This window comes from Culex quinquefasciatus, chromosome 3, assembly GCF_015732765.1.
Source record: "Culex quinquefasciatus strain JHB chromosome 3, VPISU_Cqui_1.0_pri_paternal, whole genome shotgun sequence".
Classification (NCBI taxonomy): Eukaryota; Metazoa; Arthropoda; class Insecta; order Diptera; family Culicidae; genus Culex; species Culex quinquefasciatus.
In genome coordinates, this window is record NC_051863.1 from 23084064 (window position 1) to 23100289 (window position 16226).

At 36.9% G+C, this 16226-nt stretch overlaps 2 protein-coding genes across 7 annotated transcripts in view; one reads left to right on the forward strand and one right to left on the reverse strand.

The window, feature by feature from the left end:
• The window catches only part of LOC6052405, an 81675-nt gene extending 66832 nt beyond the window's left edge, over nt 1-14843 (reverse strand). For 2 of the 6 annotated variants that reach the window (XM_038258996.1, XM_038258991.1), the window contains exons 1-2: nt 14699-14843; nt 13605-13874 (exon numbers count right to left, since the gene is read on the reverse strand). The gene's annotated coding sequence lies outside the window, so the exon portion shown is untranslated. Of the gene's footprint in view, nt 1-13604; nt 13887-14450; nt 14559-14690 lie in introns of those variants that run through there. The other 4 variants (XM_038258992.1, XM_038258995.1, XM_038258993.1 and 1 more) reach the window with 4 other exon arrangements.
• LOC6052408 (putative serine protease 47) lies at nt 7655-8609 on the forward strand. Its single transcript, XM_001868650.2, has one exon. The coding sequence runs from the start codon at nt 7693-7695 to the stop codon at nt 8572-8574; it is 882 nt and encodes a 293-aa protein (XP_001868685.2). The 5' UTR covers nt 7655-7692; the 3' UTR covers nt 8575-8609.
• Nucleotides 14844-16226: the final 1383 nt, after the last annotated feature.

The following is a 16226-nucleotide window of genomic DNA, read 5'->3' on the forward strand; positions in this document are numbered from 1 at the left end:
ACTTGTTGATACCGCTTGAGACCGTTGAATCCACAGCATCTCCTTCAAGCATCACGTGATCATTTTTTTTTTGGGTTAGTAGGATAAGGTATTGGGTTTTCGATGCCTCCCGAGCTACGACGCTATGGGGAGGACTTTCATAGCAGACCCGTCGGCGAGCCTTCCGAGCAACGATGCTATGGGAAGGTCTTTCTGGTTAACACACAAAATCACTCACACACAGTTATTTTGCTCCACTATTAACTCAACGATCCAAATTGTCAGTGCGTCTTTCGTTCATTATATAGAATTGGCTTTTTCACCGCAAAAAAAAATTAAATCTTATTCGAAAAATTTAAACACAATCCACCCGACGCCGTGCCTTCCGATCAACGATGATATAGGAAGGGCTTTGAAAATCACAAAAGAAATCACTTTTCACTTCGCATATTTTTTACGACCACGCGCTCCCTTTACCAATTATGCACTCTGCACTCGAACAGCGACACAAAAGACGAAAAATAACACAAAAAACAGGACTTCGCGTCCCACAAGCACCGCACTCAAGGTGCACTAGTTTCTGCAGACTCAAAACTTCTTGCTTTCCATTGATTTGAGCATGCACAGGCATTTTTATCGAATTATGTAGGTCATCGTTGAATTTGGTCGAGACACATTTTTTGAAAAAAAATTTTTTGGAAAGTTTTTACAATACATTTTTTGAAATGTTAGTCGTGATTTATATTTAAAATTTTATTCAAATATCATTTTTTACACTACATTTGTCAGATTAGTTTTCTAGATATCATCGTTAGAATTAATAGGGTAGCACTTTAAAAATATGTTTTGTGATTTTTCATTTTTTGAATTTTTTGGTAGACTGAAACATAAAATCGCAGGGTTAAAAGATTGACAAAGCAGAGTTCTCATTGTAAATCAAAAATCAAATCGTAAACCCTCTATAAAAAACTAAAATTCAAAAATGTTTCAATTTTAGCATCCCTAAAATAAAGAGATACGGTCTCTCAAATAATTAACTGAGAAAAAAAAAGTTTCTAACTGACAGTATTTCAAAGACTGTTAGTTTGATTCTCAATTTTCAAAAAAAGTTGCCACAAGCTTCGAAATTTCTACAAATCAGAAGATGGGTCGAAAATCCGTGCATTGAAGGTCGGATCCTAGGAGAAATAGACCCAACATAGGGGCATTTTTTTGTTTTTCGCTCTGCTTGGTATGCCCAAAATAGAAAAGAAGGATTTTTTTAATATTATTTTTTTTTCAATAAAACCATATTTTTTTCAAAACGTTAGGTCAAGCCTAGCCAACAAGTTTTTACGTTCTTAGTTCCTAGCAGCCGTTTATTACACTTCCAATAAAACTTGCTTGCCCTTCGACACTTTGCACATACCAAGTTCATATTATCAACACCAGTTCAGCAGCTCAAATGGTGCCAGATTTTCGCTTCAGTATTCAAAGCGACACGATCCATAACTTTAAACGATGATGATGATATTTTGCTGCAGCTCCGGGTTTATGATGTGGTTCACGGTTCGTTTCGCAAGCCGGCAAGGCACTTCCTCGAACCTCTCAAAATAGGCTCCATTCAACTACTAGGGATGATCATATTTGTTTTGAACCAGCAGGATTTCCTTAAAATTCAAATTTGAAGCAAACAAATTGGCTAACCCGTTCCAAATCGCTGCATTTTGATGCAAAATAATTAAAGCACCTTAATAAGTCCCCCCCCTCCAGCAGGTGCTTTACTTGGGCAATATGTTGAATGCAGTGCAGAGTGAAAACGCTTCGAGGAAGCGATTCATCGTCGTCGTCGTCGCCGTCTTTTTCTGCTGACGATAAGTCACTCTAAGGGGGAGAGCTAAACCACGTGGAACCACGTACGTATGCTGAACAGTAAAAAAGAATTGGAAGCTAAAGTTTGGAAAGGTTGATACCTCTTTCATGACGTAATTTTACCATTACAACAGCAAAGCGGTAAAATTACACTTTTTTCGAGGTAAAATTATACATTCTTTATGACATTAAAAAATGTACCTCTCCCAGATGTAATATTACCATCATTTTTTTACTGTGTGGTGAGTGGTGCAACATGAATGGCATCAACCTCCCACCAATCTCAATCACGCCGCGTGGGGTTAATTCAATCAAACCAATTTCCGAGCTTAAAAGGTCTTTTTCCCCAAATTGAAACTCCACCCCTGCGATTGAAAAGTGACTTTAATTAAGATTGAAAGACGACGACGAAACAAAAGCGAGCAAATTTGCTTTACTAGTGTCAATCGTACAAAAGCAAATCAAATCGAAAAGTGCCGGAAGAGACGTTGTGTCTGTGATGGCATTTAGGTTTCTGGTTCGGTGGGGGGTGAAAATAAAATTCGATGGCAGAGAAGAAGGGAATGAAAAATGGCGAGCAAAAAAACTGCTGGCGGATGCTGGTCCCCTCCCTTGAGATGGAATTGAATTTTGCGCAGACGCAATCGCGATGCGGGCTGGGATTTCAATGAGTGGAAATTTTATACTTTTATTATTTAAAAGTAACAGTTTGATCATCAACACAAAAAAAACGACTAAAATTCGAACAAAACTTTTTTATGCTAAAAGATAAGCTGTAGCAAAACACTTAGTTTTTACTACCTACCACTTACCTATCCAAATCTATGTTTTCTCAAAGTCTAGATTTTTTAAACTTTCTACATTTTGGTTCTTTTTAAATTTTTTTTTTGCCAAAATGGGATCCAAAAAGATTGAAATATGATTAAGAAAAGCTTTCGCTTGGCCATTATTTTCTTATTTTTGCTTCATTTAATCCGAAAACATATGGTTCTTTTGAAAAGTTATGCTCGATTTTGGAAATTTGACATTTTTTATATTAAAACTTTTAGTGTTGGGTAGAAACCAGATTTATATTTTCAAATTCCTAGTTTGCTATCGAGATCAAGAGAATCTTTCATTAACGAAAAATTTAAAATTAAAATGCAATGTATAATATTGAAAACATTTTAAAATTATTTTGTTTATTTTTTTTTCTTAGGATAGCTATCAAAAGATCACCAGTACTAGTTGTAAGCGAAGCTGTTTTGAACGTGTTTTTCTCTAAAACTCTAGTATCTACCAAGATTGACATTTTTATCTCCATGCCCTTTTTTTCCAAACTTAAAATCAATAAAATTTTGATTTTTTAAAGAATTATTTAAGGGTGCACAGCAACCAAGGAAGTTGTTGTCTTCTATTTCCAAAACTGTCAAACTTTCGAACCCAATCCTGCAACATTCTGGTTGTTAAAATCAGGGCTGCGGAGTCGGGCCATATTTCAAGCGACTCCGACTCCGACTCCGACTCCGGCTTTCTGAGTTAAGCCGACTCCGACTCCGACTCCGGCTTTCCACAAATTGCTGACTCCAGCTCCGACTCCGACTCCGACACCTAATCTGTATTTTAAATATTAAAAAAAACGTATTTTCAGCACAACAATTAGACCATTTTATTTAACAGCATCTTATTCCAGCGAACTTCCACAGAACTTTGACATTCAATTAAAGCTAATTAAAAGCGTTTTCAACTGGAATCGAGTGATAAATAGCTCAATAAAAAGTGAGCAAGCAAGTTTGTATCAAAAGTTATACAAAATTAGTTGTTTAAATAGTGAAAATCAGCAAATTGGATGGAGTTAGGAGCGAGTGCTTATCCTGACAAACATACGAGAATTTCCCCTACTTAAATTTACTTTCATTTTTTTAAGTTAATAGCCTAGCTACACTAATTTTCAATTGTTTTTTTTTTCAGTAAGTTTTCATTTACTGAAAATAAGCACAGATTTCTGTAAATTTTACTGAATTCAGTAATGATAAATTGGTGTGCAGTAACTATCAAAGATACCTTGGTTTTGAAATAAACAATTTTGAAAGTAACTATTTTTAAAGCTTTTTTGAATGAATGAGAAGACGTACACTGACATTGTGTGATCCAGCCCAGTGCACACATTAAACATACAAATCATGAGAAAATTCTAATATTTGAAAAATAAATTAAATAATATCAATTATATCATCCAGATTTAAGGCATTTAAAAAAATAGACTTGTTCAACGTTATTATTTACGGATCAACACTTTAAAAGTTTTGTAGAGAAATTGTAAACATTGGGGTAATCGATAAATGTAATAAATTCAATGAATCGTATACGCTAAGTTGCATATGCGAGGCATAAGAGCGCGTGTTTAACTGTATTTCAAAATTAGCTTATTGTCGATATTTTTGTCAGTTGGAAGTGCAAGGATCAATAATGTTTAAAAAACATAATTATTTTTGTTAAATACTGACAGTGAGCTTTCCAATCACAATAAAAATGCTTCGAAAACATCATGGTATCTGATAAATATCTTGAACCAAAAAATAAATTAAACAAAAAAATGTCATTGCAGTGCACAGAATTCAATAAATAAATTTGGGTATCGTTAACATTGTTTAACCAAAAAAGACGAAGAAGATTTAATTTCGGGGCATGACCGAAATTTCAAAACTTTTTTCGAAAATCGCGATAACTTGTGATGTTTATAAGCAAACCCTTATGTCTAAATATCAAATTTTGTAATTGTCTGCTCTACAACTTTGTAGAACATTGTTACACTCTAAAATAACCCTGTTTGAAAAACTGCCAGAAACAGGGTTTTCAACTATACTCAGGGAATCTCCCCTTCAAACATTTTTTACATGGGCCCGTCACGAGACGTGATCAGGGAAAAAGTTACCCTTAGGACAAAGTTTCACGCAAATCGAAGAGGGGTCGGGGCAACTTTTCCCGATTTCGTGTGAGTTGGTAGAGAATTACCCATTTAAAATATAAAAAAATGGGATTAACCTGAATTATACAAATATTTAACAATAAATAAGTTCGTAGATTATATTAATTTTTTTGCCAACTCCGACTCCAGCTCCGACTCCGGGTCTATCAGAAATTTACGACTCCGGCTCCGACTCCGACTCCAGCTCATACAATTTAGCCGACTCCGACTCCGACTCCAGCTATTAGAGTTTTGACGACTCCGACTCCGACTCCGACTCCAGGTTCCCAAAAAGACCCGACTCCACCGACTCCGGCTCCGACTCCGACTCCGACTCCACAGCCCTGGTTAAAATAATCAAACTTTTTTCATAAATTATCTTGTAGACAATACTTTAGGGGATGAATGAAACATTATGTCGATGGTTCCCGTAATTTTAAAGATACCAAAGTATGTGCAACAAAAATCTTGGTGCAAGAGTTCTGATTGATGGTGCACCGTTAATTCATTATTTGAAGGCAGAAAATGAAAATCATTTTCATTTTAAATGACTTTTACAGAAATTAATGTGATTGTTTCTGTACAAAGTTACTTTTTATGCCAGTGCCAGTCATGATAATGCTTAACCAATTTGATTTTTTAGGGGATTACATACATGTACAAAAACTCAATATTTGAAATTTCCGAATATCTATTAAATCCTTTAAAAAGATGATTTTCAAAAACTCCGTAAAGATTCATGAAGATGATTAAACTGAATAAAAGACGATTTAAAATAATGGTTTGCCATGCGCAAAGCGGACTGTCAAACTTTGTGAGTGTTTTTCTCGGAACACCGAGTTGATTTACGGGTGCCACGATATCTCAAGATTGGATGGACCAAATTGGCTGAAATTTGGAGTGAAGACTCTCAAGACATATCCCGTGTGCATGACGAAGCCCGATTTTAAAATTTTTCTTTAAAAAAAATGCAAAAACTGACGATTTTTATCTGAAAAACATAAAAATATTTTTATCTTTTTTTTTATAAACTTTTTTTGAATCGGCCTTCGTCATGCACACGGGACCGGTTTAACGAGTCTTCACCAAAATTTTGAGCCGATTTGGCCGAAGCAGTGTTGAGATATCGTGGCACCCATTTTTTGAAACTGCTTACTTCAAATAGCTTTATCTCGGCAATGATGCAACCAAATGTCTGAATGAAATTTATATTGACAATAGTTAAAAATGTTTATGTTTATGTCCTGAAAACAAATTTAAAAAAAAGTTTGAGAGTGTGACAATACCAACCCTTGACATTTTTGCCGATTTACATGTATGTAACCCCTTAAATAGTGTAACATTTCCTTCAAAATTGAAATTAAAATTTAGAAAATACTGTAAACACGAAAAATAACAAAATTTTACTATTGATCAATTTTTCTACATCGAAATCAAAATGAATAAAACGTTTTCATAAGTATTTCGTATTTTATTGTGAATGTTTTCTTGATACCTATTTCAATTTTTTAAATATTAAATATTTCAGACATTTTACTTGCAAGAAAAGATACTCAAATACGACCAATGAAAAATGTATTTTTTTCGCAAGGTAAATAAACAATTTTTTAACGCTGTTTGACCACAACAAATTTAAAAAAAATATGATCGAAAAAAGGTTTCTTTTAAATTACACCAAATGCATTATTAATAAATCAATATTGAAATACATTTCATTAACTAAAAAAGACTTCAGAGTAGTTTTGTAGTGTAAATTTAGGAAATTTCAACAGAAAAATTAGACAGCCAAGTAGCTTGAGTCTATTGCACAATGTTTAAAAAAAAATTATCCCGGCCATTTCAAATTTTGTTTCAAGTTAATTTTTATTTCCTACAATTGATTCATGTACTTAGCCATATTTTCAGCTACCTAAAAAAAAACTTCATAAATCATTTTAGTTTAACTTGTAGCATTTTCCCTGTAGGCCACCGAACCCAGTAGCACTTTATGGCTTTGCTTCCGTTTGCTAAACCCAAAGAAATAAAAAAAAATACTCATTTCAACCTTTTCCATCAACATTCTTTTCCCATCCCAGCAAAATAAAAAACCATCAGAAGAGATTCTTCACCGACTTCTTGAACAAACACACTCTAATCACACCTCGCAAAGAAACGCTTACTCACGTCAGTTCGATTGGTACGGTAGTTGTTGCTATTATTTCTTGAGTATTTATGATTTATAATTTTCCCTTCTCTTTGTTAGCGAAAAAAGAAACAAGACTTGGATTGGTCCGTTGTGGTATTAAACTCCAGTGAACCCAACCACCAACCAACCGACCAACAAAACAAAAAGTAGATGGTTTCGAAATTCACCTCTAAACGAGTTAGAAGCTATGACTAACCGAATCAAACCAGCACCACCACCAACCTGAACATTGGATGAATGAATGAACCAAGGCTGACTGTGACGGTGGAATTCCAAGAAGGTGCTCGTTTTTTTTTGCGATGGAGTCTGACCTTTTAAATTCAGAGTAACGGTTATTGGGTGGAGATTCCTACCGGAAGTACATCCTTCAACGATACTTCTGTTTATCATTCATCAAGCTGTCCCATCACCAGCAGATTGCACCAAATCAGTGCTAAACTGCGAAATTGCGCGCTCGGTGCAGAACCTTGAAGTCAGCGCGGTGCTAAGATATCCTCAATTGAACGTCCCCACTCGTATTTTTAGATTCTAAATCTCCAGCGGAGGTACGTTACTTCAAATTGAGTCCAATTGGTCTAAATCACGCTCGTAGTCAACGCGCGTCGGCGAGAACTTCAAGATGACACTCTTAATTCAGGGTGTTCAGGGTGATACCAAGTCTATATCAGGCACACCCTGTATAAAAGCTGCTCGGCTTAGCCCGCCATCGGTTATAGCAGTCTTATCCAGCATGGCAAAGAGAATAGTCGATCCGAACTGGGTCGTGTCCGTCGTAGTCATCGGTCTAGTGGTCCCGGCCGTGGCGGGACAGTGCGCGTGTGGCATTCGGCAGTCCAAAAATGACACCGTCGTCCCGGGCGAGCAGATCGAACCCGGCGAGTGGCCCTGGCAATCGGCCATCTACTGGTGGGGCGGATCCAAGCTGAACCCACCGCAGCGAATCTGCGAGGGTGCCCTGGTGGACTCCGACGGGTGGGTCCTGACCGCGGCCAGCTGTCTGCAGAACGAAGCCGGTGACCTGCTCAACCTGACCGGCATGGTCGGCCACGTGGGACTCGTAGCTCTGCAGCAGAAGACCGAAGGATCCAGCCGGTTCCCGGTCGAAGGAGTGCTCATGAACGACGACCTGGATCTGGCCCTGGTACGACTCAAAGTCCCCGACGAAGACTGGGGCGGAATGCCCGTCTGCCTGACCGACGGCGAAGAAGACTGGGACAAGCTGTTCGGCCGAGCCGTCTACGTCCTCCAGCAAAGCCACCGCCACCGTCTCGGCGGCTTCGAGATCGTCAAACTGCCCCTCGAGAAGAACGTCATCTGCTACGGGTCGGCCCTCGCCGTCAAAGCCAAAGCCATCTCCCACAGCAACATCAAGCTCAAATCCCGAGGCACGCACTACCACCGTAACGCCCAGGGAACCCCACTCTACATCCACAAACCCGAGGGCTGGACGCTGCTCGGCATCTCCAACAAGATCCAAGCGGACGTCCCCGGCTCGCTGTGCCACCCCGGCGACTACGAGTCCTTCCTGAACGTCAACATGGACGAGGTGCACCAGTGGACCTTCAGCAAGCTCGACGACTTTGGGGCCGACCCGGAAACGTCCACCGAGTGATTAAGTTAGCACCAAATAAACCTAGACAATCGAAATCGGTGTAGGTACTCTCTTTCAAAGAACGATCACAACCGGAAATTCCCCCTCTATTGTTTTGTCGCGCCATTTGGGCGTGTAATTGACTTCGTGCAGCTGATGGGTGTGAATCATTGCAAAACAGAGAGTAAGAGAAAAGCAAAAAAAATTGCGTGTGCACTTCCTGGCTGGTTGCACTTTACAGACGACAAGGGTCATCGTTTGATATACCTGTTTCGCAGCAGCACAGGTTGGGTTGCGCAGGTTAAGTGGATAAGGGGAGGAATGTCTGTTGCGCAGACTTCCTGTCCGGTCTGCGATGCGTTCAACCTTTAGGTGGCGACGGGTGAGGAATGTCGTTTTGGAATTTGTTAGTGGATCAACGGGATTGGTGATGACACATTTCCGTACTATTTAGTAGGGAATTCTTCTATGATAAGGTATTTTTTTTTTCATTAAATTATTTTTATTATTGGGACCTGGTTAGGACCGGGTCGGCTTTTTATGATAAGGTATGTATCAGATATTTTTGTGGTGTGTTTGTTAGACTGGACTAAAATTTAAAAAAAAATATCATATAATTGAAAACATAAACTCATTAGTTATGGATATCGTGTCATTAAATTTCATAAGAGATCAGATGAAGTAATTTAGCCAAAATTTAGCAAAATTAAAATTCAATTAGGCTGGTCTAAATAATTTGGTACAATTTTTGAAAACTAATGATTTCAAAACAGCTGAACTAGTGTAAAACGCAGTTTAAAACATTTTTTCAGTGAATTGTTAAAATATGGCTTATTATTCCAATTTATATTTATTTTTGATTTTGAATTAATAATTTATTTCGAGTAGCCAACACGCAAATGTTTTTTCGATTTCGATGTTTCTTGAGGTGAATTTGCATAAATAATAAAAGCTGTAATCGGTATTTTGTAATCCAAAACCTTAATATTTGGGAAGAAAACCGAATAACTTCTCCGTGTCCCGCCCGTGTGGATCAATCGGACCGCGCACTGGACTCACAATCCAGAGGTCGCAGGTTCGAATCCCGCGGCGGGCGCTCTAAAATTCTTTGTGTAAATATGGGTATTCGGCGCCGTCGCTCCGTGCCATACTTTCATACACTTAGGAGCCCAGGGCGGCGAAGTCCTTGTAGATAAAAGGAAGACACTAGTGGTTGGTACTAGCAATGGTGGCCGACAGCTATAAAGTCAACTTCGTTTTTTTCTCCGTGAAAAAAAATAATCAATTTCATTTCTATTCATAGTATTTAATTTTATCGCTTAATTTTTTTTAAAAATGATCACGCTTTTTATTTTGTAGCGGAAATTTTTAAACATTTATATGTTTAAGCAACGATTGAAATAAGTTTATGCAACAAGTTGCAAAAAGAGGATTTTTTCAGCACGAGTCGTACATTTATCCAACGAGGTTCACCGAGTTGGATAAATACGAAGAGTGCTGAAAAAATCAAGTTTTGCAACGAGTACCATACGACATTTTTTGCAATTCCAAAAAACACACACTGAGTGAAATTTTAAGTAAAATTTTCATGTATTTTGTCAATAAATCGTTTAAATCAAAAAATGTTGAAAAGTGTTACTTTTCGAAACAAGTGCTGAAAAGTAGAACTTTTCAGCATTTATTCTGAAAAGTGTTGCTATTCGATTCTGTTATTTTTGATACAGAAAAGTAGGCTATTTCGTCGTTCAAGAATGACAGAAAAAGTAAGTAGTTTCACGACGGAATTGCAAAATAAAATTTGAATCTGTTTTAGGGCCGATATTATTATTATTTTTAACCCTCTACAGCCCAACCCCGCCTTTAGAAATCCATTTTTCAACCAATTTTTGTTCTTAAAAAAGAATTGGAAGGAAGAACTCTAACTTTAGAAAATTTATGGGTTGCATGTTTTAATTTATGGGTTGTATATTTTAAGTAAAAAGAGGTATGCAGTAATTTTTCTAGTGTCCCAGACTATGCCTCTACGCATTTATTTAAAATTTAAATCATAATGGTGCCATTTTATAGCAGATAATGTGAAAAAAAAACAAGCAAAAAATTGAAAAAGTGGCTAAAAACCTGAAAAAAAGATAGGCAAAATTTAAAGATGGGAGGTGGTAGAATAGGTCAAATACTACCAAAAACAAACATAAACTAAATAAGATAAATGCAAATTTAAATACTAAAATTGAAACAAGAAAAACATAAAACAAGATAAGTAAAGCTTTTCGTAGAACAAAAGATGCTCAAAATGACCTCCTGAAGGGAAAAATAAAAATTTTGGAAAAAATTGGGCAATATGTAGGTTAATTATGTCCCTTGTCTCAGGCTAAAGTCGGGTTTAAATATTTCATGAAAATGTTTTATAAAAAACAATACTTTAAAAAAAACCTTTCGCTATGAAAACTTGTTGCGGTAGATGATCATTAACGCAGGAAATACATCTATTACGATTAAAATTATGAAATATTTTAGTTTTTAATGTATTATTTGCTCCCCGATTTTTTACGCCAAATAAAAAAAATGCAAGTATGAACTTAAAAAAAAAAATTGCGTCCGACGGGATTCAAACTCAGCACCAACTGTAAGGACTGGCGCCTTATCCCGCTCGGCCACCAGACCGATGAAGAATGGAAAGGAAAAGGCATATCAATCCGGAGTTTTTTTTTAAAAAAAAAAAGGTCCAAATTAATACATTTACAGTTTTTGCTTTTTTTTTAAACCGCCTTGAGTCAGGGGCATTAAAAAACACCCAAAAGCAAAAACATAAAATTTTGGTATATTGGACCTTCTAAAAAAACTTCAGAATAAGCTTAACATTTCGGTCCAGTAGGTTGCCATACTAATGGACTGCATATTTTAGAGTGTAATATTACATAAAATGTCATTAAATAATGCAAAAATTATTTTACACCCAGGCCTTTTACATGAAGCAAGACTACTCTTTTTTTTGCTGTGTATTGTAACAAAACGGTACCCATCCTAAACGTAATTGTTCAAGCATGATAGTAGACCAAAGTAGCGGTTGATTTTTTAAATTATAACCTTATATTAAATATATTTAAAATTAAATGTAACAATGTTAAAATATTTTGATGACATACAGGCAGCAAATTGGTTGAAAAAAAAAATTCCAGCCCAACAACGGTTACAAGAAGTACTGTTCAGCTACGTTGCTACTGAGATTCATTTCTTCAATTAAAACTAAATAATGTTTAAGTCATAATGATTTTTTTTTAAATAATAAAACAATTAAATCTGAAAAGTTTAACGTCAATTGTACACAGGGATGGAATAATCACAAAAAAATCTTTTTCACTTTCGAACTTTCCTCACTCGCAAAAGAACGCGCAAAAGAAAATCGCTCTCGAACTTTTCAAAAAAAAATCTGATTGTTTTTTATTCTCATCGTTAGAACCAATTAAATCAATTTATTTCGTTTGGTTTACAAACATTGTTCATCTACAAACAGTGACAGGTCATTTTTGGATGTGTGAAATTACACCAGCAAGTGTAGTAGAAAAAAAGATGTTCCGCCGAATAATCTCAGTGATGATTTTTTCAGTTTTCAGATTATTCGTACGCGAGATAGGAAGGCTTTGGATGAGCGTCATTTTTTTTTTTCTTTTGATGAAGATTCTTCCATTGCTGCTTGTACTAGTTTTCTATTCAAATGATAAATTTTGATATTTTTCTGATATTTTTTTTCTGATAATATCTTAAGTAGGTTCCATGTAAATTCCTCCAGAAAAAATAGTACAGTTCAATTTTTTTTAGAAAAACAAATAAGGATAGAAGAAACACAGAAAACCAGAAAAAAAAAAACAAACTCATTTTTGTTTTTTCGAATAGGTATGAAAATATTGATGTTTTTTTACAATTCCTGAAACAATTAGAGAATTTTCAAATTTTATGAAAAAAACGAGCTATCACATTTTTTTATTGAAACTTGATTATGTTCATTTTTAACCTGATTTTACACTGATTGTTCTATTGTTCTTTTTAAATAAAATAAAATAAAAATTAATCTTTGGAACTTTGGATAATCGAATCACGAACAAAAAAAAATTTTCGTATTTTATTTTTTTACTTCCTTACTATAAACATCAAATTCGTTTTCTGCAAATCCGATTTACTTAAAGTTGACAGGTTGATTGCCTGTAAATAAAAAAATGCATTTTTGCAACATTTCATCATCGCTATATTGGCCGCCATCTTTCATTTAAAAATTCTAAATCCCTTTAGAATAGACAGCAAAAAAAATTGTCGTTATTCGATTATCCGAAGTGAAATTTTGCCAAGGCCTTCGGATAATCGAGTCTGGACTGTATAAGAAGTTTTGTGAAACTCTTGTTTGAATCATTTGAGATGAATGCTTTGAATTTAAAATTTACTTCGATGTTTTTAAGTAATAATTGTAATGGCCTTCAAAAATACTTTAAATGTCGCAAATGAAGATAAAAACAATATACTTAAGAGAAATATGCCAACTGAAACACAATTCAAGAATCATGTTGGCTCCAAAATAAAATCCAGCAATCTAGCAATTTTCTATGTTCTTTATGAACCATAATATAAAAAATAGCATCTTTGCAGAATTTATAATCACACATCCATGTTGTAAAATCAAGGTTAAAAAAAGCACTCACGTAATGGACGGCTATAACGTCGATTAAAAAGTTTTATGCGGAAACTATTATTGTATATCAAAATCTTAGTATATTTTATAGGAAATTTTGTTTTGTTTTTGCAAAGAAATGTCTTGCAATGTTTGTTCAGAACATAAACAACCCCAACCGATTTCCAAACACATCGTAACTAAACTTCATTACCGTTCATGGCACTCTAATGAACATCGTAAACCTTTACGATTTCAGCAAACAGCCACAAACCACGACCGAAACGTCAATAGAGTAGCCAACAAACTTTTGTTCTACACCCTGAAATCTGCGCTACCAACACACAACTTAGATACGTCAGAAAAAAATAAACAGACTTCCGCCTTGACTCACCTCTCAAAACAGCATAAAGTTCAGGCACCACGTTCGAATAAAACGAAACCCGCAAAATTCCGCAACGCAAAACTCGAGAAAACACCAACAACAACAAAGTCTAGCAGGCACTGACAAACACTGTTTCTGTTGAAGAAGGAGTTGGGTTTGTTGTTCTCACACACCACTAACCCAAACTTGCGTAGGGTTTTTTTTCACTGTTTTCTGTTTGTATTGGGCGAACCTTCACTTTTTTTGGGCACCTCACTTTTTTGTTAAGCTGTCAATACGCTGAAAATAAAACTTTAAAAATGAACACACTGTTTCCAATTTGGCCGCTCAACAACTACTAAACAATCATGAATGAAAACGACAATAGCGCCGTTTTGGGCCGTGCAAATATTATTATTTTTCTTCGCACTGTCATTTATGTAAGTTTGACACATCCGCTTTCGAAAACATTCCACACACAGAACAGACATGGACTCGTACTTGGAGACAACTCGCAGCTGACCAGACGAACGCGAGTTCGTCGTTCGACCAGCGGAATTAATCCAAGTCCCGTACGTTCAGGGTGATCGTTCGATCGCACCAAGCTAGGTCACCGAGTTTCGAGTTCAGCGATCGCCACTTCCTGTCCCCTGTTGTGCGGTGGAGATATCCTAGTAGAGTCCTTGAGTGTCTCGTACTGTGTGTACAGGCTTAGGACCGGAGTTGGCGTTGACTCATCCAGCGTTTTCTGGGAATCTCCGAGGGTGTTCCTCGGATGCTTGGATTTCTGTGTCAAGTTGCACAATCCCGTACGACCCCCTTCGCAGAAGGAAGGCTCTTGTTTAGTCGCCTACTGCGTCCAACACGCACACCAACCAAAGGTAGACTTGGATCACGCAAACATACAGGTCGCGCGCGCGAGATACCTGCCAGCCCCGTACTAAATCTGTTTGTTATTCTTCACCGCGCGTACACACAGAACGAGTCAACAAGTCCACTCACACCACCACCACGACTCCGGAGGTTCCAATCCAATTGGAGACACTTGCGTTTAGGCGCACAGCGGACACTTGGTATGAGTTTTAAGCGAGATGTGCAATACACCCTCACACGCACACACACACCTACTGCGATCGGCTAGTCACCACGGGCAACGGAACTTCGCGGCCACAGCACAACAAACAAACAAAAACGGGGAAACGCGGGACGGCGTCTCGAAAAACACGACCGTTCGCGGCGATAGTTGCAGCGGGTTTGCCGTTTGCGGGATCTTGGTAGCGTTTAGAGCGCGCGGTCAGCAGGTCCCTTGAGCCAAAGAGTGAATGAATTTGGGTGAGAGTGGATGAACGCTCGAGCGAGAGAGGAATGAATGGAGAGCGAGCGAAATTTGCGGTGAGAATGGCAATACGGAATGAAGATCGCGCAAGCGAACAAGAAAGAGAGTTGGAAAAGAGTAGGAGATAAGAGAGTGAAGTTCATTCCAGATGGCTCTCGCGTGGATGGCTCAAATATGAATGAATTGTGAAAAATTCAACAAAGAGAAAGAGCGCGAAAGAGGGAGGAAAGGAAAAGCGCACCGAGGAAAAGTAGTTCATTTAAATAAACAATACTTCCAAAAGTTATGATTACAAGGTGGGTTTTAATCAGTATCATTTTGCACACTTTTTTGTCCAGCGTTCGTTGCGCTAATCTCAAAGATGAGATTGTCGGTTTAGAAAATGAGTTCACCGGCGGTAATTGGGCGTCTGACGCCGCCGGCGGAAAGGTCAAGCCTGATGAGTTGGTGAAAAGTGAGTGATTTGGGAGGGAAAACGTGTGATAAGAGCGAGAGATTTCGCAAGAATAGAAGAGAACGTAAGTAAAGTTCAGTCAAAAGAAGCAACCGTGCGGCTCCATCAAATTAAATTTAACCTCCATAAACAACTTTCATTCATAATTATAAAAATCTCCAACTTTCTTAATTTTCTTGACCACAACTCCAGGTCCTCAAAAGCCAAACATTTATCATTCTAGCAAAAAAAAAATAAACAATTTTTAATGTTCGATAACAATACCCTCTCCTTTTGGCAAACAGTAAATTGGTTCCACTTTGACAGTTCAAAATTGAGGCCGAACCACTATTCAGCACAAAGATTGTTATTAACATTTATGTACATGCTCGTAAAATTTCTTTGTAAAAAGGTTTGGTGAGTTGAAAAAAAAGATTCTTCCATGAATTATCAATTTCTGTTGAATAATTATTTTTTTTGGCTAAAATTAAGTGACTACATTCTTTTAAAGGGACCATCCATAAACCACGTGGACACTTTAGGGGGGTGGGGGGTATGGCGATTATCCACGCTCCATACAAAAAAGTTTTTTTTTATGTATGGACAATTGTCCACAAGGGGGAGGGAGTGGAGATTTCCAAAAAAGTGTCCACGTGATTTGTGGATGGTCCCTAACCAAAAAATACTTTTTGCATTATTAGTCCAAACAAAAAATTATACAATTTGGAAGGAAAAGTACCATACAAATGTAAAAAATCGGTACCTCGAATCGTTTTTTTATCGATTTAGTATCTCCGGTAAGTTTGTATGTATTGATGGGATTAATTTTCGAAAATAATTTTAATTTAAAAAAACTTTCTAAAAAAAACCCCAAAACAAAAAA